Raw genomic sequence first — 27538 nt, forward strand, 5'->3', positions numbered from 1 at the left:
CTGGTTCTGAGATCAGACACAAATTTTGTCAAAAGTACTAACACCTGGATTATATTATGTTTTATGTATTATATATAGGGTATAATGTCCTGGATTAGCATCCTTTTAAAACCTGCACTTAAATTCCATTGGGCTTTTTCTTACAAGCCTATTTACTGAGCAAAGACAGCATACCAAACCACAATAATGTAAAAATAAGTGTTTATTTTGTGTATATGGTAGTTCTCAGACCCTGTAAACATTCAGCGTTATCCATTCCACTTAAAAACTGCTTTTGAAAAGCTATCTGCCCCACTCTGATTTTTCTAAAAGCTCGTTACTATCATCCTTGATTTTAATGATAAATATTGGCTAGACAATAAACAAGGCTGTTTCTTCTAGTTATAAACTGGCCTTGATATATTCAATTTGCTTTAATAAGTCTTCCCTGAATTGCTGTCACCTTTCAACAGCAGTACCTTGCTGCCCTGCTGTCAAAGTAGATTTCACCCCCAAATGGTTATCTGTAATGAAAGAATACAAAGGTGAACTTTCTCTTAAATTTTCTTTTAAAGATTCATTTTTGGATAGATAAAAAGCAGTCAGAAGTGCAAAACAACATTAACTGTACTCTCACAGTTACAGTCTATAAACTGAGGCATTCATTTCACAGCTCAGAGGATAATTAGCACCTTCAGAGCATACAATCAGTGTGAACAGGCCTAGCCCCCAGATGACTATATTCATCAATGTTCACAAATCTATCCCAAACTGCTGGCATCCCTACATGCCTACTATGTTATAAAGTTTTATATAAAATCCTTTTGCATTTCTTGGAGAAAATTACCTTTCTGATGAAATACTGTTTGCAGTACGAAGCTAGAAAACAATATTAACACATAAAATTAAATCGTTACAGGCATCTAAGTGATGCTTCTGGGAGCCAAAAAGCGGGTATTTCTGCATTTCACGTAAAAAAACATATCAAAAAGCAAATGCTGGGCTTCCCTGGTGGCGCAGTAGTTGAGAGTCCGCCTGCCGATGCAGGGGACACGGGTTCATGCCCCGGTCCGGGAAGATCCCACATGCCACAGAGCGGCTGGGCCCGTGAGCCATGGCCACTGAGACTGCGAGTCCGGAGCCTGTGCTCCGCGACGGGAGAGGCCACAGCAATGAGAGGCCCGCGTACTGCAAAAAAAAAAAAAAAAAAAAAAAAAGCAAATGCTTTAAATACATCTTTTTTTCTGAAAGAAATGCCTGCATGAAAATTTTAAGACCATTCCTGACTGCTATCATTTTTAGTAAGCAGCTGAATATAAATTGTAGTGTGAAGGTTAAGATAAAGGATACCCGAATATGTGTAATACATGTGCTTCCTAGTTAGATCTTGTGCAAAATTTATAAATTCCTTTTTTAGAAAGTTTAAAATGAATAGTTTAAAAATCAGAATAACTAATTTGAAATGTTGATTATATCACCTGTCTAGGGTTAAAAAAACCATCCTACTCTGTTTTCCTTATTGTGGTATTTATTCCTCTCTTTGTATAGATCTCTAAAAATTAGAACTTCATATGGCTTGGACAATATGGTTTACTGTAATATAAATAAGATATAGTAATATCTAACAATCACAACTGCTGGGATTCTGAGTAGCAAGGAAAACAGGTCTTATAAAGCCTGTGTACTTCATCTGCTGGGGAAATAAAGCCATTCTCAAAGGATGTAAAACTGAGATTACTGACTTAACAAGCTATGTAATCTAAATTCCCCTGACACTCTTCAGTTCTGTCTTAGCTAAGGATAAAGTAAAGGGGGTGATAAGGAAGCAGGCCCAGTAATAGCGGTAAGAGTTGAGAGATGAAGGCTGATCTGCAGGCAGCCTACACGAGGCAGACTGACACTGGTGATGCAGACTCCGTGGCTGCACTAAAATGCTGAAGTGAATGAAGAGGGTAAGCATGACTACAGTGACTTTCCTTAAATGTTGGTTTTGAGTACCTACCACGTGAAATATTCTGAGTCCAGTGCACAACAAATAATTCTGTTAACTAAAGTAGGTATCACAGGACTTCGACGAGGCAACACACACTTTGGTGAGTTGGTTCCTATATGTGCCTGTAAACAACAGAACTTCTTTTTCAATGTCCCCTAATTCAGACTGGCCTCTTTGATTATTCAAAATCATTAATGCTTGCCATATGTCATCTATGAGATCCTGTTCCAGAATTAACACTTCAAAACTTTATAGGATGCATCTTAATATCAAAGAAAGATGAAATTAAACAGAGATACATGTGTGCTTGTTAATTCTGATTATGAGTAAAAATACTGATGTTTAAGTTGGCACCTGTGTAGTAAATAACAGAATATTTGTAGAGAAGAAGAAATAGCTGTGAGGAGTATACTTTACAAAACTCAAAGATGACCTCAGAGCTGTGGTCCATGTCTGTGTTCCTCTAGCCACATGGGCTGCAGTCTGGATCCCTTCCACACACCCTCACTGCAGTGCTGGGCTGGACGTGCTGCCTTCCTCTGGGCCGCCTGTGGCGTCAGTCCTGAGCTGGGCCTTTTCCACTGCAGGGGAACCTTCCACACACTCTGGTATCTTTTGGCCAGAGACAGGCTTAGCAGACTGGCTGCTTTCAGTCAGTGTGCTTTCTCCTGAGATTCCACCAATTTCTTTGGGCTTTGTATCCAAAATAGGTGATTTATGCTACAAAGTAGAGAATTACAGTGTTTTAATTGTTTAATTAACATAATGTGAAAGTTCGTAATAAACATGTTCAACAAGTTCCCACACAAATCTGTTATAGCAAACGTTGAACTCTTTCAAGTCCTGGTTCCAGTGCTGGATTGTAATTATATAAATGTTATTAAGCCTCACAGAACTGTACATGGAGGAATGGGAAACTCAGGATATGCCAGGTGGTCTAGTGATGCAGCTTAAGGAAGGGTCAGGAAGACTCGTGACCAGTACTGCTAACTCCTCTTGCTAGGGAGAATAATTCATTCAACAAATATTTACTGAGCATACATTAAGTTCGAGGTGCTGGGGATACAAGACAACAAACAGACAAAAACCCCTGCCCTCCCTGGAATTTACATTTAAGCTGGGGAGAGAATCAGGCAATAACTTAACAAAGTATCATGCTGGGGGTGGGAGGGTTGGATAGCTGTTTAAATTAGGGCGGTCTGAAAAGATGACATGAGCAAAGGCTTGAAGAAATGAACCTTATGAATATATTGGGAACAGCATTCTAGATAGTGAACAGCAAGTACAAAGGCTTGAGTTCAAGGAATAGGCAGGAGGCCCTTGTGGCTGAAGGAGGATGAGGGTGGAGGGGGCGCAGGAGGAGACAGCAGCGTGGTAACAGAGGTGGGAAGCCCTAGGCCATCTTGATATCTTTGGCTTTCCCTTCAAGTGAGCCCAGAACTCACTGGAGGAGTTTTGAGATGAGTGACAGATAACCATTAACTATTAAAGCTGAAAGGAACATCTTAATTTTCTAGACGCAGGCAGATATGTTCTTCTAAGGAACTCCATGGGAAGGGATTCTACAATTTCCTAGATTCTACTGCGCTTCTTACTATTTCTCAAAGGTTTGCGTCTGCAACCTAAACTTTGCAAATGACAATACAAAGTCCTCTCTCAAACAGAAATGGAAATGTCCCTTTAAATGGCCAATAATGGTGGAAAAGAGGCCTCACCATTCCACAGGTAAAAAGTATAGTCTAGCCAGCCAACGATATAAAAGATTTGGGAAAGCGAGGTTTTTGGTCCTTTCCCAGCTCACTCTTCATCTACCTAAGGCTTCAGGGCTCTCCTGCGGGTTGGCTCCCTAAGGCTCCAGGCCTTCAGTGAGGACTTCTCTCTGATCTCTTCAAAGGTAGAAATTTCAGTCATGCTCACTTGTTGGTTTCCTATGAAATGTCATTATGAATTACCATCTGTTCCAACAAATTACTGTTAAATACTATTTAACATAAAAATTAAATCTCATTTCTTCTGAGGAGGCTGGACTAACTTTCAACCAGAAAGGGGGAGAGTGAATAATTATTATCACTGGTGATATAATTAACCATGAAAAGTAAAAGCACTTAACCAAAAGCACTATAGGAAGCACTTACACCTAGTATGAAGGGACAGCGAAATAAACAGTTGCTGACTTACACTGGGTACCGCCTTGGGATGCTCTCTCGCCTCTGCGTCTGGTAAATCAAATGCCGGAAGCACTTCAAGGCTCTTGTTGCCAGTCTGAAATCTCAAGTCAACATCTCTCTTTCTCAAAACATCTCTTCTACCCTCACATGTTTTGTCATTAGGGCCTTGCTCAATGGGGCCAATTTGGCCCCTGTAATAGAAATCTGCATCACCTGCTCCACCATGGGGTCTATAATCAATTTCCTGCTGCCATCTTCTTTCACCTGGCTGAAGTGCCTGGGGTGGTTCTCTTTCAGGGCCACCCACATGTCTCAGCATATCAACTGATTTTCCAGCACCATAGCAGAAACTCTAGAAGGAAAAGAAATACATATTCCTGAGTACTTAATGGCTGACTTACAACGAAATTTTGAGGTGCTTTCCACGGTGCCAACAAAATTTCATAACTTGTGGCATTTATAGACGTAAACATCTTAATTTCACTGGATTTTCTCTAGATTAATACAGGGCCAGAGTAGCCAATAAAATTTGAGAAATCGCCAAGTATTAAGCAGACATTTCAATCAGCTGGACACATTTTTATTGAATTATAACAGCAGTTAGGCTAAAGCCTAGAAATTTAAAAGGTATTAACTGTCTGATCATTGCTCATGTGTTGTCTACATTCACACGCATCATATAAGGCAAATGCTGAAAATTAAAGTTGTACACCATTATGTAAATATTCTCCTGTAGGTTTATTTTTTACAAACTCGCTTTAGCTACAGCTAAAATTCAACAGGTTTTGAGTCACACCCCAAGGGAAAAACTAGGCAGCAGTTCTCAAAGTGTGGCCCAGGGACCCCTCAGGGGATCTCTGAGACTCTCAGGAATCTGTGAGGTCAAAAGTTTTCATAATACAAAGACATTAGTCTTCTTCACTCTCCTCTTGTACAGCAGAGTCTTGTGGGGCTACAGTGACTGCCTCACTCTGATGGCTCATGCACTGTGTGCTTGTGTATACTTGTATTTTAAAAATTTCTGGTAAATATCAATAAATAAACCTCCCACAAACAAGTGCTCTTTGTGGTGTTCAATTCTGAAGAATACAGAAGGGTCCTGAGAACAAAAAGTTTGAAAACCACTGTACTGGAGATACTACTCTTTGAAGACAGAGCAGCAAAAGGCCTTTTCTTAGGCAGCAGATGAAGCAACAAGCGATGAAGGGGTTTTGCTTATAATTTCAGTCTTAGAGACTAAACTACTACTATACAACTAATGTCACCTAACAAAACCATATCCCTAAACCAATGAATCCTAATCACAAGCCAAAAAACAAAACAAGAATAATTTTTAAGTAAATAGATCATAGTGAATTTTGTATCCTTAAGGGAAGACAATTCTTTAATAATTTCCCCAGGCACATCTGAGTTCTTTGCATTTTGTTTTATGAGACAACTGCTTTATTAGGGTAAGGGCTGAAAATCAACCAAAAAAAGAGCTGAAGAGACCATGGATGACTGACAAGTAATACTGTAATATTCCTTAATAAATGTCTGCTCCTGGATCCCCCAAATTGTTTCTTAGTACACCCACCTCTTTCTACATCCCTTTCTGATGCTATGTTAAACCCACTGTTCTTCTGTTCTCAGTGCGGCAAAAATTCAGACTGAAATAAGGTCCCCTTTCTCAAAGAAGACATAACTGATATCATGTGTAGTAATTCATGAAGTTTAAAGAACAAATGTTAAAAGAGGGTATTATTCTAAATCACCGCTTTGACATCTACAATCAAACTTGAGAACCGTTTTCTTGCTTAGAGGAATGTACAAGTAAGTATAAACAAACATTTATCACTTAAAAATCATCTTTTCATACCATTAAGCATGACTTAGCCTGATTTACAACATAAAAGAAACCTAATAATTTCAGAATTGCCTTTTTTCTGTAAATCCTGTTAATTGTTAACAGTGCTATATACTAACCAGGACAGCTAATGCCATAATTATCAGCACTGGAATCTGTAGTAACACTGGGATCTCCTTCATGAGTGCTTTAATAAATTCACCAGTTCCTTTTCCAATATGCTTCAATGGCTCCGTGACAAAGTTGGTGAATGTAACTGCTAGTGCCTACAACAAAAGATAAAAACAACTTAATTTTTTTCCTCAAAGGATTGAGGCATATAGAATAAGCCATAATCAACTGTACTGAGGCTGAAATTATGAAATTCCATACATTTAAATGTTATCATATACTTTTCATGTGAAAATCACTGTGTAATGGAAGTATTTTTTCTAGAACAAAGGTTTATTATTAGCAAAATGATGGTAAAAAACACTAACAATTTTTAATAAATACAGAGACTTTTTACTTGCTTTGTATAAGTAATTTTCACAAAATATATTCTAACCTTTGTTGGTGGGACCAACCAAATAGGGTTGACTAATAAGAGCTCATAGTATTTTTGGCATGAGTCATCCTTATAGGTCCATGAACTTCTAAGCCATTCTATTTAGAGAAACAAAAACAGTCATTTTTTTAAAAAGTCATATTTCATTCCCAAATAAGACAATATTTTAGTTTTAACTGTCCCTCTCCCCACAACCCCCAATCAATTTTAAATTGTTTTGCAAACAGTCTCCCACTAACAGTGATTTTTAAAAATTTCATCTTATGTCCAAAATGTTTATTTTAAAAATCCATTCAAATTATACAACTCTTATACAGGTAAAATATATTTTATTAAGATTTCTAAAAGGTAAACAAAAACAGTTCTTTACACACACAAAGGAATCCAAGTAAAACTGGGGAAATCTGAGTAAGATTGGTGGCTTGTATCAAAGTCGATATCCTGGTTGTGATACTGCACTATTGTAAGTATGCAAGATGTTACCAGTGGGGGAAGTGGGTAAAGGGTACACAGGATCTCTGTTTCTTACAGCTACCTGTGAACCTACAACTATGTCCAAACAATTTCAATTAAAAATGTCAGTTCTTTACTTATTTTACAAAATAAAGTAGAACATTAGTTCTCTCACTTTTTCTAAATCAGACTCATGTACATTATGTACTAGCAAGAGCTACAGGAGGCATTTAGTTGTCCCCTGAAGCCAGGAAGCAAGGCTGGGCTGGTTTGGCTCCCATATCTTTTCAAGAAAATTAATTTTTTGGACACCTTGATTTGTTGCTGAGATTCTATTCTGGGTCAGTCATTAGAGACTTGCATTTATAAAGAGACTTTGATCATCAAACCATTCCCACTGTTAGATACCTATAACTAAAGGCAGTCAACATTAGTGAGTGTTCATAAAATTTGTAAGAAAAAGTAAAATAATTCCTAATTTTAAAAAAAAACAGTATAGTAAAGCTACAATAAGATTTCACACGTCAATATAAGGAGATTAAATCGAAGATGGAAATGAATTCATATATACATTGATTCACTTCTCTAATAAACTTCTGCTGAGGACCCAGAATGTGCTAGACACTGTGCTAAGGACTAGATGAACAAAAGTGAGTCTAATGCAGGGAGACAGATAATATAAGAGCCAGCAATATACACACTTTCTATCCCTTTCCTGTCACATTACATGAACACAGAAGTCACTGGTCTGAAACCTAAGACGCTTCTTGCCTGTTCTGATACTAAAGATTCAGTCATAGAAAGCCTCCTTCTGGCATTTTATCATTTCTTTGTAATTATTAATATGTTTTTTCATTCTCAGAAATTCTACTCAAAATAAGGCCAAGGGAACCAACACCTTACCCAAGAGACTTCCAGTCCAATCCATGTTCTCAGCACAGACATTGTTTAATGGCTCCATCTTGGCAACTTCAGCCTGATGCTGGGCAAAGGCTAGCTGACCAACACCAAAGGGAACCATGAAAGGCTGCTAACAATGAAGGTTACGCCTACACATCCTAAAAACCTTAGTTCAAAGTGTGTCTTCACCATTCACCCAAACCAGATTATTTAAAAATTTTTCACAGAAAAAAATATATTATTTTTTAAAAGTGGCTCTTTTCAGCTCATGGCAAAACAGTCTTAATGCAACAGGTAAAGAACTAACTACAATTGCCTTCTTTATAAAGTAATTATGAGGAGGAAGGAAAACGTTTTTACTAAAAAGATTGTTTTAAAAATTAGTTCAAATACAGCTGATATCATGCCCCCAAAGATAGCTATACATATTAAACGACTACTCATTCTCTTATACAATTCATGACAAAATGGTGTTTTGCTTTGGATGATTTTTAGCACAAATGACAAATATGCCTTTTAAAAATAAAAGCCCCGGGGGAAATCATTGAGAGAACAATTTTCAACCAAACTACCTTATTTCCTCCAATTTGTAAATACTTAGTTCTAGAAGCTATAGAACTTAGAGCTAAGGAAATATCACAATGATTTAATCAGATGAATTCACTGAAAATAGTTGGCTACTTGACTCACCCTGCTAAAAAGGTCTAAAATTTTCCTTAAATGATTATGCTATTTTGACAGGAACAATAATGTTTCTTCAAATTTCTATATATAATGTGGTCCTGATTTTTAAAGAATTAAAAATTTGGAAAAAGTTTATAAAGAAATACCTCGGGGCGTCCCTGGTGGCACAGTGGTTGAGAATCTGCCTGCCAATGCAGGGGACATGGGTTCGAGCCCTGGTCTGGGAAGATCCCACATGCCGCGGAGCAACTAGGCCCGTGAGCCACAACTACTGAGCCTGCGTGTCTGGAGCTTGTGCTCCGCAACAAGAGAGGCCGCGACAGTGAGAGGCTCGCGCACCGTGATGAAGAGTGGCCCCTGCTCACCACAACTAGAGAAAGCCCTTGCAAAGGAACGAAGACCCAACACAGCCCAAAATAAATAAATAAATAAAATTTTAAAAAATGGTTAAGATGGTAAATTTAAAAAAAAAAAAAAAAGAAAGAAATACCTCAAAATATCTACAGTGATTATCTCTAGGTGGTAAAATTATAGACAATTTTATTTTATTTTTTTGCCACTGCACGCAGCTTGCGGGATCTTAGTTCCCTGACCAGGGATCGAACCCAGGCCCCCAGCAGTGAGAGTGCCGAGTTCTAACCACTGCACTGCCAGGAAATTCCCTAGACAATTTTTAAGAATTAAATTTCTCTGTATCTTTCTATCTTTCCTATCTTCTCTACCATAAATATACCACTTTTATATTCAGAAAATAAACTAATTTTAAAAAACAGTATTTTGGTATCACTTCTAGCAAACAAAAAGACATACCCCAAATTACCTACATGAGAATTTTTCAAGTGTGTCTACATAACTCTATTCTGATTTAGCTGTCCAGATGCCACCCAACATCAGGAATTGGGTTATGAAAATCAGGACTGCACATTTTTCCCCACTAACTGGTCAAGGACCCAAAACACCAGGGACACCTGAGCAGCTGCCAATTTCCTCACCATCACCACCTCTAATCACTGCCTCCTGCCCTCGTCTGAGGCAAGATTATATACTAGCTCTAAATGGATTACAGTCTTTCATTATGAAGTAACGTTTGAAAATTTAAAAACCTTCTATCTATACAATACCTTATATAAATACATCCAATTCCATCCCAAACTGATGAGAAAACTGATGAATAAAACACGTCTCAACTGGGTGTACCAACGAACATATGTCCACAGCTCAGTAGCTACTAACACCACGATGCAGAGCAGACACAGAAGCATCTCAAAAACAGAAACAGAATAGAAAGAAGAGTCACCGCCAAGCCATCCTTCCCCAAAACAACACTGATCGTCAGCAAAAACAAAAGAACTGGACTTGAATACGCAAAATCATTTGTACCATTTTGCTGCATGTTCGTCAACCCAGTAACAGTGACTTAGTATGAGTTCTCAACATAATTATGGTGGGGTTTTTAAAGTGTTTTAAAAAACAAAAACATGTTAAAATAAAAACATGTTAATCATGTCCCCCTCATCCCATCTTACCATGAATACATTATATGGATCCACTCCAAAGGAATCTTCAAATCGCCACTTCCATGTTTCAAAATTATGAAACTTAAAATTAATTAAAATATCACTTAGTGCATCATCCAAGGCTCCTGGCTTCCAATCCTCTCCACTGAGAAACTTTTGTATTTCTAACAAGGTTTGTCTCTTAAGGATAATCTCGGCATCATAATGCATATCACCTTTGTTTTCATCAGGCTGAATTAAATTTGCCAGAAAAAAAACAAACAGAAAAGGAGAATTTTATCATTACTCAATGAAATATTTTAAGACAAAAGCTAATTTGGAACTAAATATATAATTAGTTCACAATATTTCACAGGTATAAAATAAGAGGAATAATATCTACCTGTCTGACTCACAGGCCAACATGAAAACCAAAGATAATAACGTGAAAAACACTTCAAAAATTATAAAACTCTATGCAAGTAACATACAGTACATTTTACTAAATTACAGTTGATTCCTGCTATCTGCAGTACTTACATTCTATAAAGTCACCCTGAACACTAGTTAGCAAATACTGAACCATGGCTCCTACAGGAAATACAGGGTTAGGTTCCTGCAAGCACATTTTCATCAACCAATCAATTCATAACCCTTTTATGTTACTGTTTAAAGACACCTTAATATAGGGACTTCCCTGCTGGTCCAGTGGGTAAGACTCCACGCTCCCAATGCGGACGGCCCAGGTTCAATCCCTGGTCTGGGAACTAGATCCCACATGCATGCCGCAACTAAGAACCCTGTGTGCTGCAACTAAAAAAAAAAAAACCATCCTGCATGCCACAACTAAGACCCAGCGCAGCCAAAATAAATAAATATTGAAGGAAAAAAAGGAAAGAAATTAAAAATATATATAAATAAAGACACCTTAATATATATACTGTGGATCCATTAACACTGAGCTCATAGCCAACAGCACTATGACTAATGACTGAACTAAGCTTAACTAACAAGGGAATTTTCTTTAAGGCACATCTCAGCCTTCTTGTGCTTAGGAACACTAGACAGCATAACACTTGGGAGATTTTTTTTTTTTTTTTTTCTGCAGTACGCGGGCCTCTCTCACTGTTGTGGCCTCTCCCGTTGCGGAGCACAGGCTCCGGACGCGCAGGCTCAGCGGCCATGGCTCACAGGCCCAGCCGCTCCGCGGCATGTGGGATCTTCCCAGACCGGGGCACGAACCCGCGTCCCCTGCATCAGCAGGCGGACTCTCAACCACTGCACCACCAGGGAAGCCCGGGAGATTTTTAAACAGCAAAATTTTAAAAATTAAAAAATGAAAGCCCGAAAAAATAAACAGACCACATAAAAGTACTTGTTTATAACATGAGAGCTGAAAACAAGAAGGCAAAAAATGGCCTTGTTTCACCTCAGCTGAGAATGGGCTCACTGAGCAACTCAAACGTTTTGTCGCTCCGCGCATATCTGAAAGTGACCACAAAAGCAGGAGTACTGATTCTGAGGTTACAAATAAAGTTTAATATTTGAAATATTCAAAAATATGGAATCCACAAATAATGAGGATAAACTATCATTATTTTATGATTCCATTTATGACTTTCCATTTGCTGACACAGTTTTCAAATAGCCTAAAATTTGCAGTAGTACAAATAAGAAAAACAAAAAGGATCTCAAAAAGCAGCAAAATCTGGTTTCCATAAAATGCATGACAGTCACAACTATATTACTGAGAGTTCAGGTTAGCAAAATCATTATAAACATTATCTTTTCTAATAGTAAATACTGATATTTATATTAAAAAGTAAATATAAAATGAGAAAAACCAAAGTGTCATGTAATATCACAAATCATCAGTAAGTATAAAAAAGCATCCATTGATTAATATTTCTAAAAAACCAGGAACGAAATATTCCAAGCATCTCCATCTTGAGTATTTTCTGACTCTACCTGTTTCCTCATCTATAAAATAGACTCTTTTCCACCTTGCACTCAGTTATAAGACTCAAACTGAAGGGTGTACATGTGAGTACATCTGCTTTTACATCTCCAAAATAAGGTGGGATTACTATTCATCTAACACCCCCTTTTTTTAAGTTTTCTTGATGTTTCGACTCCTCAAAGTGAAAACAATGACTCTAAAAAATGGAATCTTAACATTAATCATGAACAGTATGTGCCTGATATGTAATTTCTATAAAGCAGCCTTGCCACAGTAAACAGCTAGGGGGAAAAAACTACTTAAAACACACTTTTCTTTTTCTCAATATGTAATATTACATCATCTGAATAAGAAAGTGTGGAAGTGGTAGAAAACAGGAAGTAAGGACTGGGATAGAATTTCCTTACCAAGTCATGAGTTTATTAAGTTTCTAACTGTTCAGTAAAGTTCAAATAGCAAATTTAAAACAATCTCCCTCTGGACTTCCCCTTCACCTTCCAATACAGGGAGGTGTGTGTTCAATCCCTGGTTGAGGAACTAAGATCCCACATGCTGTGCAGTGCAGCCAAAATTTAAAAAAAAAAAAAAAACCCCTCTCCCTCCAACTCAATTAAGTGGTAGGGCAGTGCACAGAGTAAGTAAATCCCCATGAACTACAGGAAAAAGAGGAGGGATCTGCACTGCTCACTTGCCTTCCACCAAACCACTGTAAAGCAGGCAGCTGCCTTCAATCCTGCATGAATAGGTTTTGGTAAAAGGGTGAGTCAGGTATTCTCTGTTGAAGCATAATGATGCTTTGCCACTGCTTGATATAATGTGAAATTAATAAATAATGAAAATATCCACTACACTGATTAGTATCACAGCACCAAATACTCACAAGGCCAAGCTTTCTGGTTTCAATTAAAATCTTATTTAAGTATCTCCTAAAAACAGGATTGCTTTGACTTTCACAGTCTTTTCTCATCTGCTTTTCACACTCATCGATCTGTAACCACAAAATAAATACAACATTAGTTAGCGTCAAAGTTTAATGTAATAAGGGTCAAGTTTCTAGCCTAGTGGTCCCATTGAGATCAAAGTAAGGAGCTCGTTATTTTTTATCAAGCTCGCATTAAAATGTAGATCTCACCTGCTTCTTGTGGGTTCTCTTTGCAAAGGGCAAGTAGGCAACAAATAAGGAACACATGTCCCACACTGTACCCTGACTGGCAGTTTTCTTGCTGACTTTCAGCAATTTTAAAACTGAAGATCATGGGCTTCCCTGGTGGCGCAGTGGTTGGGAGTCCGCCTGCCGATACAGGGGACACGGGTTCGTGCCCCGGCCTGGGAGGATCCCACATGCCGCGGAGCGGCTGGGCCCGTGAGCCATGGCCGCTGGGCCCGTGAGCCATGGCCGCTTGGCCTGCGCGTCCGGAGCCTGTGTTCCGCGGCAGGAGAGACCACAACAGTGAGAGGCCCGCGTACCACAAAAAAAAAAAAAACCTGAAGATCATGAAACAAGGAAGCAGAGATGTGGACAAGCAGAACATCTGGACCAATCTGCCTCTTCCTAATTCCAAAGTAATGGTTTAACAAAGAAAGGAATGAAAGGAAAAAGCGGGGGAAAAATAACCCAGAAAGAGAGGACAAAGAGAAACAGGGATAGCATGAAGCCGGAAAATGAAGGACACAGCAAAGATTTTCTTGAATGTGCATATTACTTTTGGCCTTTTATTAATTTTTCCTGCCAACTATCGATCACACCCTACCATATGTCAGGAACCATGGCTTCTCCAGAGTGTCCTACACATGGCACCCCCTCTGCACAGAGTCCTTCATTAGAACAGACTTCCTCTGAAATTAGCTCTACAAACAACACCGTGGCCTAGTCTCTGAGGGAGGGTAGTGCACATCTTACAGACATTTAGAACCTGTGAAAAAGTACTTTTTACTTGAGTGTGGACCACAAGTTGCACGGAGCACTGAAGTGGGCTTCAGATGATGAACATACAGAGCAGCACACACAGACTCAGGACAGAAAGACACTCAAGAAGTCACAGGGCAGTCTCCTCTGCTTTCAGGCAAGGTTAACAAACCCTAAGAATATTTAGTTTCTTTTTAAGAGAAACAATTTTTTAAGAGAAACGATTTTTTAAAAACAAAGACTAAAGACTCCATTTTACCAATCATGTTGTTACAACGTTTGAACCAAAGTCACAAACAATGGAATGAAAAATTTCAGTAAAAAGGCATTTCTCCATTTCCTAACATCCAGCCAAATTAATTCACTACACCACAAAATGCAGTTAAGACTGAAGCAAATTTTATCCAAGCATTTCTTTGCTAGCACTCGGGTGAGAAAACATTCACATTTGGTAAGAACCACAAGCAGCTGCTTATAGATCTCGAATTCAGATATATCTGGATCTCAATTAAAAAGCCCTCCCAATCTCTCAAGCTGGAAACCTCCCTCATTCACGCTAGCCTTCCCTATCCTTTTCCCCTCCTCCCTCAACCATCACAACTTGCTTATTCTACCACGGAAAAGTTGCACGCTTTCCTCTTCTCTTCACCCCGTCACTGCCTCAGTGTGAGCCTCCAGTGTCGCTGGACCTCTGCCATCCCCCCCATCCCAGCCCCCTCCACACTGCCACCAGCACCCTGCCTCACAACCAACTGAGGTGGGTTCCCGCAGCATAACCTGTGTTCAAACTCCCCAGCAATCTTGACTTACTTCCTCTCTCATAAACTCTACTTCAGCCACATAAAGGACTGAATAAATGAATAGCTACCACACACTAAATTATAATAATCCCTTATATTTATAAGAGCAACTCTTATGCTTAGAAACTAGCAGTAGAGCCATTTCTTCATTTGCTATATTTGTTGTTACTACAGCCCAGCATTGCAACAGGTGATAGAGCATCACCTTGTCCCATTCCTTGTCCCAAGAAATTTTCAGTCTGGTAAAGAAATAATTACTGCATAGTGAGATGTTATTACAGCAAAATAGAAGTACTATTTTAAAAATCAAAGGCCAGAGTAACTAAAGAAAAATAACCCATATATATGTCAATTGTAGTTTAGATAGAAACACAAATAATGTTAGCAACGACAGGAAAACAGAGAGCAATTTAACATACTATAAATAATACAAAAATCATGAATAAAAAAACCTAACCTTATAAGTTAAAGAATCAAGTCTGCTGTAACATTCTGACAATTCATCAGCATGTGATAAGTCAGGACTGACCTCTTCTTTCTCTGATATACCATACTTCACCTAAAGCAAAGGAGAGAGAGATTTTCTTTCTTCATAGTTCAGTTGTAAAAATAACCTACAGTTAATGAGACTAAAATTTTTACTTCATCATTTTATGGCTTTGCTCATTATATTCCTCAACTGTATTAAACCACCAAAAAAGTAAGAGCCTCAAATTTATACACTAGCTAAGAACTAAAATCAAATTAGTTTGCTTCTCGACGGGCTTTACATTCAAATTTGAAACAGAAATAAACAGATGAGGTTGAAATCATCTTAGACTAGGAGGCAAGAAGACATTCTGCATGATTGCTAATCATTGATATAGGATTCTCATAGCTCTGTGAAAAACAATAACAAAAGTAGACTATTTCCATCACAGGACTGATAAGGTGTTATACACACATGCATTTTTTAAATACCTGAGATTTTCTCATTGTTCCTGAAGCAGCATCATAGTTAAGCATGTCTGTGGGGTCAATCCAGTCATCATCATGAGCATAAGCAGTTATCAGCCACAGACATTCACAAAAGAGCACAGAACACAGCATCCTGCATGAAGGCTACAAAAATTAATAGATACAGTGAAGTATGATTACTTTTGAAGGAAACTGTTTTAATAAAAACAATCCACTTCCTTCTAGTGTTAAGATAATGCTTTCTTAATAATAACTGAATTAAAAATATTCAGTTAAGTGGTATTCGCATAAAAACACACACATGCACACATATTCTATTCTCACTGAGACAAAAAGTATACATAAGATTTTCTAAGTGATTCAGCAATTCCACTTCTAGGTATATCTCCAAGAGAAATGAAAATATACGTCAACATAAAAACTCGTACACAAACATTTATAGTTGCATTATTCACAATAGCCAAAAAGGAGAAACAACCCAAATGTCCCTAAACTGATGAATGAGTACCATACAGTGGAATATTATTAGGCCATAAAAAGGAATGAAGTATTGATACATGCTACAACATGGATGAATCTTGAAAACATCATGCCATGTGAAAAAAACCAGTCACCAAAAACCATATATTATATGATTCCATTGATACAAAATGTCCAGAATAGGCAAATCTATGCAGATTGGTAGGTATATAAGTTTGAGGATATAATAAGGGACAGAGGGGTGGTAGTTAAATGGTACAGGGTTTTTTCTGATTGAAGTATAGTTGATTTACAATGTTGTGTTAGTTTCTGCCATACAGCAAAGTGACTCAGTTATACATACGTATACATTCCTTTTTATATTCTTTTCCATTATGGTTTATCACAGGATATTGAATATAGTTCCCTGTGCTATACAGTAGGACCTTGTTATTTATCCATTCTATATATAATAGTTTGTGTCTGCTAACCCCAAACTCCTAATCCATCCCTGCCCCACCCCTTGGCAACCACAAGTCTGTTCTCTATGTCTGTGAGTCGGTACAGACTTTTTTGGGTTTTTTTTTCAATTTTATTTATTTAATTTATTTATTTTACTTTTGGCTGCATTGGATCTTCGTTGCTGCGTGCGGGCTTTCTCAAGTTTTGGCGAGCAGGGGCTACTCTTCATCGTGGTATGCGGCCTTCTCATTGTGGTGGCTTCTCTTGTTGTGGAGCACGGGCTCTAGGCGTGCGGGCTTTAGTAGCTGTGGCACGCAGGCTCAGCAGTTGTGGCTCGCGGGCTCTAGGGCACAGGCTCAGTAATTGTGGCGCACGCGCTTAGCTGCTCCACGGCATGTGGGATCTTCTCAGACCAGGGCTCGAACCCACGTCCCGTGCATTGGCAGGCGGATTCTTAACCACTCTGCCACCAGGGAAGTCCCCGGTACACAGTTTTTGATGAAAAACTCTGATGAAAAGTTTTAGATAGTGATGAAAAACGATCTAAAATTAACTGTGGTAATGGTTGTACATATCTGTGAATATACTAAAAACTGCTGAATTGTACAATTTAAATGGGTGAATTGTATAGTATGTGAATCATTTCTCAGTAAAACTGTTTTAAAGAAAACAGGTATTTGAACCAAACCCTCCCCATCTCCCATTTTTTAAAAAAATGGGAAATTTAAAAGGTGCAAAATTAAGATTCAAATGATGTGACTGAACTCTCAAACAGAGAAAACAGCTTGCTTCATCTAAGCCTCTGCATAAACACCCTCAAATCGTATCTCAAAACACAGTATCTCCTCTATTCAAGTGTCCAACACAGTAGTCATTAGCCACATGTGGCTACTGAAATTTAAATTAATTAAGATTAAGTTACATTGAAAGTCAGTTCCTCATTCTCACTAGCTGCATTTCAAGTGCTCAGTTGTCACATACGGCTAGTGGCTACCAAACTGGACAGCGCAGATACAGAATCCTTCCACCACTGCAGAATGTTCTGTCAGACAGCCTCTCTTATACCTTACTCTGAATACGGATCAGGTGGGGGATTTCTAAGAGGAGAATGCCCTGGGCCCTGCCCATAAATGGCTTACACTCTAGCTGCAGGAATAAAAGTAACTCCAGGCTAAACTAAACACTCTTTTGTGTTCCTGGTGTGCTCTGTTTCTTCTTCTAGAGTATCACACACTGAAATTAACCACTTACTGGGCAGTCTCATCCCTTAGCACCGCGGCTCTCAGTCTTGGCCGTGCATTAGAATCACCTGGGAAGCTTCTTAATCCTCCAATCTTCTGGCCACATCCCAACCCAACTGAATCAGAATCTCTAGGCGAGGGACCCAAGCATTGGGATTTTTAAAGCTCCCCACCGGGTTCCATCACACAATGAAGGTAGAAAACCACTGCACTGTAACGTGAACTTTTCCAGGGAAGGTAACATCTTACTCAAGTCTAAATTCACCTTCCCAATGCCCTCTCCATCTTGCCCCCTCCATCTCTCCAAGCCCAACACTCAGCCCAGTGGCCAGCAAGTGAAAGACATTCAGCAAATGTTTGTTAAGCCGCAAATGCAAATGATCAAAGCCTCAGCAGGGATTCAAAGTGTTTTAGGGGCTCACAGGATGAAGAAGCACATCTGACTGGGAGAAACTGGGAAGATTTCATGGAGGAATGGGCATGGGAAATGGACTTTGAAGTATGGGCAACATTCTAAGAGTATGAGATGAGGGAGGCAGAGACAGAGAGGAAAATGTACTCCTCAGAGACTGGAAACACGAGAATGGACATGGCGGAACACAGAGGTGGAGAGGTGGCTGAGATGACTTTGCAAAAGTAAAAACGCTTATGACTAACTTCACGGGCTAACAATAGCTTTCAAGGGTGATGGGATAAAGCAATTATACTCCAATAAAGATGTTAAAAAAAAAAAAAAAAAAAGGGTGATGGGAACTACATTTTGGGAAGATGAAACTAGCATTAAATGTACACTCAGAGAGTTCAACAAGTAGAAAAAGGATGTTGGTCTGAAAGAGTGATGTGGATGAGAACAGAAAGAACCCATCGGACATGTTTAAAAGATTAATTCTATAGACCTCAGCAACTGAATGCACGTAGAAGGAAAGAAAGAGAACGATGGCAGACAGGACTCCAAGATTTTAAGGCCTACCAACAACAAAAATGGTGCTATCATTTTCAGAACGAGAATAAGGTTTTGGGAGAACGTTCAGCACTCTCTTGTTCATCGTTTACAAAATACCTGCTGGATACTGGGCACTGTCGTAAGTGACAGGGCTACCAGGAAACTAGACCAGCCAGGTCTTCTTTAAGAAACTTACACTCTAGTGGGGGATGACAATGGATTGGCAAAAAAAAAAAATTCAGATAGTGATAAGTCATATAAGGAAAATAAAACAAGGCAATGGTGTAGATGGATTAGGTAATGCTGGGTATTTTAGAGAAGGCCTCTGAGGAGAAGAAACATGGCCTCAAATTCTCTATCATTTCCCGCACTGAGAGATGGAGTTTGTTTCCTTTCCTCCTAAATCTGGGCTGGCCGTGTGACCAGCCAAAATACTGTGGTAGAAGTAATGCTGTGTTGGTTCTGGGCCTGGCCTAAACTATACCAGGATCAGCTGCTTCTACTTTACCACTCTGGAACACCTGCTTTTGGGACACCCTCTTGGAACTCAGCCACCACGCTTTGAGAATGCCAAGTCACCTGGAGAGACCACGTGCAGGGGCACACTGAGCTCCCAGTTGGCAGCCAACATCAACGACCAGCCATGTGGGTGAGCCTTCTAGGTGGTTCCAGTCCAATCCCTTGGTAACTGACTTGGTGATCCTGCCAACAACATGTGGAAAAAAATAACTACCCAGCTGAGCTCAGTCAAGCCCCACAAGCCACGGACTCATGAGAGATGATAAAATGGTTGTTGAAAGCCCCTAAACTTTGGGGTGGTTTGTTACACAGTGGTAGATAACCACAACATTTAAACAGAAAAATGATAAGCTAACCTTAGGAAGATTTAGGAAAAGAAAACCCAGAGAGAGGGCATAGCAAGCATAAAGGTCCAAGCAGGGATTATGTTTGAAGCATTCAAAGAACGGGCAAGAAGGCCAGAACAACTGGGTCCTGGGAATGAGTTGGAGGGGAGAATGGGAATAGGCCACAGCAATGAGTGTGGTTTTTACTCTAAGTGTAATAGGAAGCCACCCACTAGAGAGGTTTTTTTTTTTTTTGAATTTTTGAATTTTATTTCATTTTTTTATACAGCAGGTTCTTATTAGTTATCCATTTTATACCCATCAGTGTACACATGTCAATCCCAATCTCACAATTCATCACACCACCCCACCAGCCCCCCGCCACTTTCCCCCCTGGTGTCCATACGTTTGTTCTCTACATCTGTGTCTCCACTGGAGTTTGAGTACAGACGAGATAGAATCTGGGTTACATTCTACAATGACTGGGGCTACTATGTGGAGGCTGGAAGAGAAGAGCAAAAGCAAGAGACTAGAAAGGAGGATTTGCAGTAGTCCAGTTGAGAGATGAAGGTGGCATGAACTAAGACAGCAACAAAAGCGATGATAAATGATAAGATTTTTAAAATTTGAGGTAGACATTACCACATGTGGCGAAGACCAGCTAACAGGTCACCAAGCACATTCCATCTTCTTCCTTCTGGACACATGGTAACTACACATCCCAGCCCGTCCTCCAGTTAAGTATGTGACAATTAAGTCCTGGCCAGCACAAAAGCAGTGCAAGGATATGCAACACATCCATGAAAGCCTCCCACACGTGACCCTCCATCAGCTGGCCCCCTCGACCATCAGGGAATGGGGAAGGCACTGAGCCCTAGAGGAGGGCAGCCAAACTAAAGGAGTTGGGACCCTAAATGACCACATGCAAGGCCACCTACTACGTGGGAACATGTTTTTTGACTTTCATGTGAACAAAAATACATTTCTTTTATGGTAAGCCCTGAGATTTGGGGGTTTGTTTTTTTAACACCATCTTGTGCTACCCTAACTAATCCAGAAATACACTGCAGAAATTGCCGGTAAATTGGACGTAAGAAGTAAGGACAAGAAAAGATTCAGGATGACATCAAGGTTTGTGACCACGGCAACTGGAAGAATGGGAAAGACTGAGGGACACTCAGGTGAGCAGATACCAAGTTCTGACATACCAAGAGCTCTGTTTTAGACACCGTACATTTCAGATGCCTACTAATATCAAAGTGGAGATGTCTAATACACAGTATGGAGCTAAGGAGAGGAGTGGGGCTACAGAAACACAGTTGGGAGCCATCAGGATGTAGATGAGGTTTAAAGCCACAGACTGGATAAGATCACCATAAGATCCATTAAGAAGATAAAAGACTGAGTCCTAGGGCATGCCAACACTTGGAGGTCAGAAAGAAGAGGGGGAACTGACGAGACACTGTCAGTGAGTACTAGTAAGGCAGGAAGAAAACCAGGAGAGGCTGGTATTCCAGAAGCCATGTGAAGAAAGAAGGGAACAGATAACTGTATCAAATGCTGCTGAAAGATCAGGTGATCAGAGGGCAGCAAACTGACCACTGGATTTGGTACAGCAGTTTTTAACAAAGTGTTAGGGACAAGAGCCTGACAGGAATAAAGGAATAATTCAGGTAAAGGTTTGGGGTTAAGATGACATAGTAACTCCTTGCTCCAAAGCACTCCCCGGACTCCTACTTCTGGCCAAGATGGAGTAACAGGGACCAGATTTACCTTCCTGCCTGAACAACCAAGAAAGAACCCTGCATAAAATATGTGAGATGGGCTTCCCTGGTGGCACAGTGGTTGAGAGTCCGTCTGCCGATGCAGGGGACACGGGTTCGTGCCCCGGTCTGGGAAGATCCTCACAAGCGGCTGGGCCCGTGAGCCATGGCCACTGAGCCTGCACGTCCGGAGCCTGTGTTCTGCAACGGGAGAGGCCACAACAGTGAGAGGCCCACATACAGCAAAAAAAAAAAAAAAAAAAAATGAGATGGTTTTCAAGAAACTGGACACCAGGCAAGAAAGAATGGTGGTCCTTGAAATATGGGAAACAAACATGGACAGCCCTTCCACTGCCCCAGGCTACTGTCTTAAGTAACCCTGGGCACCCAGAGGGGAAACTCAGGGAGAGCCCAGGAGCTGGGATCCTTGAGGAGATGGAGTTGAGTCTGGAGAAATCAAGGCAGCTGGAGTTCAGGAGGGAAATTTGCATAGAGACAGACCTGCAGAGGTCTGCAGAGGGTCCCTGTTACTCCATCTTGGCCCCAGCTCCTTCAAAAACCCTTGAAATTTCCTGAGTGATAGGACTGTCTGTTATGCTAATGAAGTGCCTCATGGTGGGCTCCTAGATAGCTTCAGGTTGGGGAACGGTCATCCAAAAGACCAAGCACATGATTAGAGGGTTGGAACTTTCAGCCATCCAACCTCTGGGGATGAGAGGGCAGCTGGAGACTGAATTCAATCATGTGGTCAATGAATCAATCATGCCTACGGACTGAAACACTGATAAAAACTCTGGACACTGAGGCTCAGAGGAGCTCTCTGGCTGGTGACACAGTGATGTGCTGAGATGGTGACACACCTGGATTCCATGAGGACACAAAAGCTCTGTGTTCTCCCCCACGGACTTTGCCCTATGTGTCTCTTCATTTGGCTGATCTTCATCTATAGCCTTTATAATAAAACCATTAACTGTAGAACTTTCAGTGAGTGGTTCTAGTGAATTACCCAATCTGATGGGGTAATGGGAAGCCCTCAATCTATAGCCAGTTGGTCAGAAGTACAGGGGGCCCCCAAGACATGCATCTGATGTGGGGAAAGTCTTGTAAAGGACTCTGCCCTTAACTTGTGGGGTGTGCAGTAACAGGATAGTTAGGGTCAGAATTGAACTGAATTGGAGGACACAGTGTGTTATCAGAGGAATTGGTATGAGAACAGACTCCCTTGAATATTCAGCACCACACTGATCAGTGCACACATAGGAGGAAAGTACCTGAGGCCTGAGAAAGAATCACGGAAAAGATTCAATTCAAAAACAAAGAGTAAAAATTAATAAATTAGAAAACATGTAATAGAGAAGATAACAAAACCAAAACTTGGTTCTTTGAAATGATGAATAAAATTGATAAACCTATAGTAAGATTAATGAAGAAAAAAAGAAGGCCCCCAAAACCAATATCAAGAAACAGGTTAAATTCATTCATGATTAAAACAAAACACTTAGCAAACCAAGAATAAAAGAAAACTTTGTCAGAGTACTACAGCAAGCATCACACTTGGTGGTAAATATTGAAACCCTTCCCTCTGAGATCAAGAATGAGACAAGGGAGAAGGTACTGGAGGGCTTCTGAGACGATGGCAATGTTCTACTCCTTAACCTGGATGGTAGTTACATAGGTGCTTGCTTTTTAATAATTTGCTAAGGTGAACATTTGTATTTTACACACTTTTCTGTATGTATATTTCACATTTTACAAAAGGTTTTTTCCCCCCCATGGGAAAGACTAATTAAGATATAGTTATGCTTATTTGCAAGGCAGAAAGAGAGACACAGATGTAGAGAACAAACTTATCGATACCAAGGGGGGGAAACAGGGGTAGGATGAATTGGGAGATCGGGACATATATACACTACTATGTATAAAATAGATAACAAAAACCTATTGTATAGCACAGGGAACTCTACTCAGTGCTCTGTGGTGGTGACCTAAACGGGAAGGAAATCTAAAAGAGAGGGGATATATGTATACGCATAACTGATTCGCTTTGCTGTACAGCAGAAACTAACACAACATTGTAAAGCAACTATACTCCAATGAAAATTAATTTTAAAAAAGTATTGTTACAGTCTAAACTGCATCCCTCCACCAAATTCATATGTTGAAGTGCTAACCCCCAGCTCTTCAGAATACTGTATTTAAAGGCAGGATCTCTAAATAAGTAATTAAGTTAAAAATGAGGTCATTAGCCCTAATCCAATATTACTCATGTCCTTATAAGCAGAAATTTGGACACAGGTCAGAGGGAAGATGATGTGAAGACAAAGGGAGAAGACGGCCACCTGCAGAGAGGTCACAGAGAAACCCACCCTGCTGACACCTTGATCTTGGACTTCCAGCCTCCAGAACTGTGAGAAAATTAATTTCTGCTGTCTAAGCTGCCCAGTCTGTGGTACTTCGTCAAGGTAGCCCTAGCAAACTAATACAAATTTCTTTAGACATAAAAAAAACTAATAAAGTCTACAACCCACAGACTCTTGATACGTTAAAGAAGTTTAACCTCAGTGAGGAAAGGTGTGAATAAAAGAAACAACAATGAGCATAGGAACTGATCAAGCATATTGATAAATTTAGTAAACAACTGATAGTTTTTTTAAAAAACCTAACTTTCTATGTTTAAAAATGTAAAGCCAAAATACTAGATAACGATAATGATGGGAAAGGCATCCTAAAATCCCTGTCACGCTCCAGAGATGCTTAGAAATACTGGATAACTGTATTACTTTACTGGGGGAAAAAAAGAGTTAAGCTAAGGAATAAAGCCTTGAGAAGACCCAAATACAAAAGGAGAGTAAAGACTAATGAGAGTAATAGAAGGCAAGCTAAAAACATGCAGTGTTTTATGCAAGAGGGGCTTAATTTGAAGGAGGTATTAGTCAACTATATTAAATACTTCAGAGAAAATGAGAAAAATAAAGTTTGAAAAAAGCCATTGGATTGGTTAATTAGCTGGTCATCTGTGAACTGACTTTCACAGAATGACAGGGAGAAGCCTAATTCTAAGCAGTTAAGAACTAAGAAGGTGAATAGAGAACAGACTTGTGGTTGCCAAGGGGGAGTGGGTTGGGGGAGGGATGGAGTGGGATGGTGGGGTTAGCAGATGTAAGTTATTATACACGGACTGGATAAACACCAAGGTACTACTCTATAGCACAGAGAACTGTATTCAGTATCCTATGATAAACCATGATGGTAAAGAATTTAAAAGAAGAATGTATATATATATGTATAACTGAATCACTCTGCTGTACAGCAGAAATTAACACAACATTGTAAATCAACTCTACTTCAATGAAAACAAAAAAAAAAAAGAATTAAGGAATTCTCTGGCGGTCCAGTGGTTAGGACTCCGCACTTTTTCACTGTGTGGGCCCGGGTTCAATCCCTGGTCCGGAACTAAGATCCTGTAAGCCGCATGGCGCGGCCAAAAAAAAAAAGAACTAAATAGGTGACAAGGGGAGTGTCTGAACTGAGCAGAGACTAGGAAAAGATGGCAGTGTCTAATATCAAGGCTACAGTTAAGGCTTTTCATAGGCAACAAAGTTTTACATGACTTCATCAATAGAAATGAATGAGGAAGGATGGAAATAAAGGTTCTAAAGCAAAAAGAAGAGAAGCTCAAAGTTCACATTACTGTTTGTATCAACAGGATACTGAAAAAGTCCATTGGAAAGCCCAGAGTGTCCCTGTGCACGCAGAGGCTGGGATGGAGAATGGAGATGTGGAAAAACAGCACTAAAGGGAGCATTCCACAAAGGGAGATGAATCAAAACGCCTGTCAAGCAGCTGAGTTTTGACTATGACCCCCACAAAGTCATGCTATTGGCAACTAGGCTATTTTCTCCAATAATGATCAGCAGATCCAGGGATAGGGTTTAGCAATGCAGAAATGATGGAAGACCAGGAGGTGATGCAGAATAGTGAAATCAGCTGCAAAGTCAGGGCCTCCTGCCAAATCCCTGTGGTCACTGATTTCTCCTTGAGAAATCCTTCAGATAATCTCACACTTCCTCCAAACAAAGCCACATCTAAACCTGGTGGAGATCTTGTTAAGAAACAGATTCTGATTGAGTAAATCTGAGGTGGGCCTGAGATTCTGCATTTCTAACAAGCTCCTAGTGATGGCAGAGACACTGGCCCACAGACCACACTCTGAGTAGCAAAATATTAAGGAAAAGTAACCATCCTATGTTGGTGTAATTCAGTGGTGGCACGTGTTATTCTACCATTTGTCAGTAATAGTCTCTCTCCCTTAGTTCTATTTTTTTAAAATTTTTTCATCTATGTGTCTTTGACACTAATAATGTAAAAATTATTATATAATAATAGTAACTAGTATTTGATTACTATGTGCGAAAACCTGTTACGTGCATTCATTCATTTAGTCCTCACAAGAACTCTTAGAAGTAGTACTATTATTATCTTCATTTTATAGATTAGAAAAACAAGTAACTTGCCCAAGACCACTCAGCTATTAGGTGGTCAAACCCAGACTGGCTCTACCTAAAACTGCCTCTCCAGGGCAAGATACTAGTGGCATCTTCTGAGAAGATGGAGAGGAGGAACTGCGGGATCCCCACCTCCACAAAGCAGGAAATACGGAGAGTGGACTTTAACAGGAGTTACTAGACTGTACAGCTACCAACAAAGACAGAGATCTCCAAGGAGACTGCCAGCCACTGAGTGGAAATCGGCACAAAGGAGACACACCTGATTTCAATGAATTTACACGTGAAATGAGTAAGACAAAGCTAACTTGGGTATTAGAGTCAACTTCTGTATTAACCTAGAAGTAGCCTGGCATAAAAGTCAGGGTCTTGCAAGTTAGTTCGTGTGCGTTGTGCAGTTTCCTAGAACCGTGGTTCTCAAACTTGAAAATATGCATTTCTAAAGGTTCCTCGATGACTACGATGATGATGCCAGTAATGGTGATAAGCTAGTCTGGGGACCACACCTTCATAACCACCATCATAGTGAAAATCGTCATTGTTTTTCACCACCCACTCATAAATATGCATCTCTATTAACATTCAAATTAATTTGGAGTTTTTGAAAACAACTACAAACAAATCCGAGCCATTCTGCTGACGGTATTTGTTCAGATTGTACCTAAAGTTTTCAGAGATAACTGAAGCCAACAAAAGTCAACGTTCGCTCGCGTCTCGCTTTGCCTTTCTTGCCCCTTTTCCCTAGGCCGCTCTATGAATGGCGTAAAGTAAGAGCAACCGCGTGGCACCCAGAGTTAAGACCGCCAACGGGCCGGGGAGATAAGGGGGGCAGGTTTCTCGCTCATCCCGGTCTGCGCCCCGCTCCTAAGTCCCCAGCAGGCCCGGGCGAGCTCGGCCCCCGCCAGCACAGAGGTCCCGGCCTCCCCTGCGTCGCCGCCCGCGGGACCCGCCCAGGCCGAACCGCAGCCTCGCCTGCCGCACAAACACACCCGACCGGGCGGACTCACGTCTCTGGTCGCCAGCTTACCGCTCCGGGAAGACAAACACCTACCCGAGAGGCTGGAGAAGATGGCGAGCCGCCCCCCGAGCCGCCGAGCACTTCAGCGTAGTCCTACCTTTCGCTCGGCCTCATCGACTCGCTCGGCCTGCATCTGTACGGCCTTCCCGGGGGCGCAGCTGATTGGCCTGCCGAGGGGGCGGGGCCGGCCCCCGTCGGCTTGTTTTAGGCAAGAGTTTTTTTTTACGCTCGTCAGCCGAACTCTGCAAGGGAAGGCTTACATGGAAGCCAAATATATAAAACGGATACGAAGCGTATTTTCTTAGTATCGATTTATTTTATAAGTTCTGGAATGTGTAACATTTGCAGTAAAACCCGGGAATCTATTTTGAGTATAATTTTTTAAATGGGGCATAATGAATGACAAACTAGTTCTAAAGTATTGGGTACTGGGGAGGGGTGGGGGAGTGCACGCTATGTGGTAGTTGGAAATAGTAAGTTTTCTTTTCATTTTATCCCTTACTGGCCTTGCAAGCTCAGTAAAATTCTCCAAAGAGGAAATAATGAGTTTTACACACTTGGAAGAAATGAGAGGTGTACGCAGAAGTTATTGGCAGCAAGTTTAAAAGTGAGT

The 27538-nt window shown here is 40.2% G+C and overlaps 1 protein-coding gene across 6 annotated transcripts; it reads right to left on the reverse strand.

Moving 5' to 3' along the window:
- Positions 1-1295: 1295 nt before the first annotated feature.
- On the reverse strand, positions 1296-27082 carry CLCC1 (chloride channel CLIC like 1). Of its 6 annotated transcripts, none has more exons than XM_027096198.1 (11): positions 26959-27082; positions 15693-15833; positions 15190-15291; positions 12907-13014; positions 10097-10318; positions 9692-9832; positions 7890-7983; positions 6534-6631; positions 6106-6252; positions 4151-4492; positions 1296-2692 (listed from the first exon to the last, which is right to left on the reverse strand). In XM_027096198.1, exons 2-11 carry the CDS (start codon positions 15819-15821, stop codon positions 2477-2479), a joined length of 1599 nt encoding a protein of 532 aa, XP_026951999.1. In that variant the 5' UTR covers positions 15822-15833; positions 26959-27082; the 3' UTR covers positions 1296-2476. The 6 variants fall into 6 exon arrangements, with proteins under 6 accessions (XP_026951999.1, XP_026952000.1, XP_026952001.1 ...); XM_027096199.1 differs by having other exon boundaries at positions 26915-27037; XM_027096200.1 differs by lacking the exon at positions 26959-27082 and adding an exon at positions 26935-26953.
- Between the last annotated feature and the right edge of the window lie 456 nt (positions 27083-27538).

The sequence above is a fragment of the Aethalodelphis obliquidens genome, unplaced genomic scaffold, assembly GCF_003676395.1.
Source record: "Aethalodelphis obliquidens isolate GAN/ISIS:26980383/991018 unplaced genomic scaffold, ASM367639v1 scaffold100, whole genome shotgun sequence".
NCBI lineage: Eukaryota > Metazoa > Chordata > Mammalia > Artiodactyla > Delphinidae > Aethalodelphis > Aethalodelphis obliquidens.

What these genes read in the sequence shown, in the direction of transcription:
- CLCC1 (XM_027096198.1), bottom strand. Translation starts at nt 15,821, where the DNA reads ATGCTGTGTTCTGTGCTCTTTTGTGAATGTCTGTGGCTGATAACTGCT. An exon ending in ATCCATATAATGTATTCATG is followed by an intron (nt 9,833 to 10,096) that starts GTAAGATGGGAT and finishes TCTGTTTTTGAG; the next exon opens with ATGCTTCTGTGTCTGCTCTG. An exon ending in ATCCCAAGGCGGTACCCAGT is followed by an intron (nt 2,693 to 4,150) that starts GTAAGTCAGCAA and finishes TCTACTTTGTAG; the next exon opens with CATAAATCACCTATTTTGGA.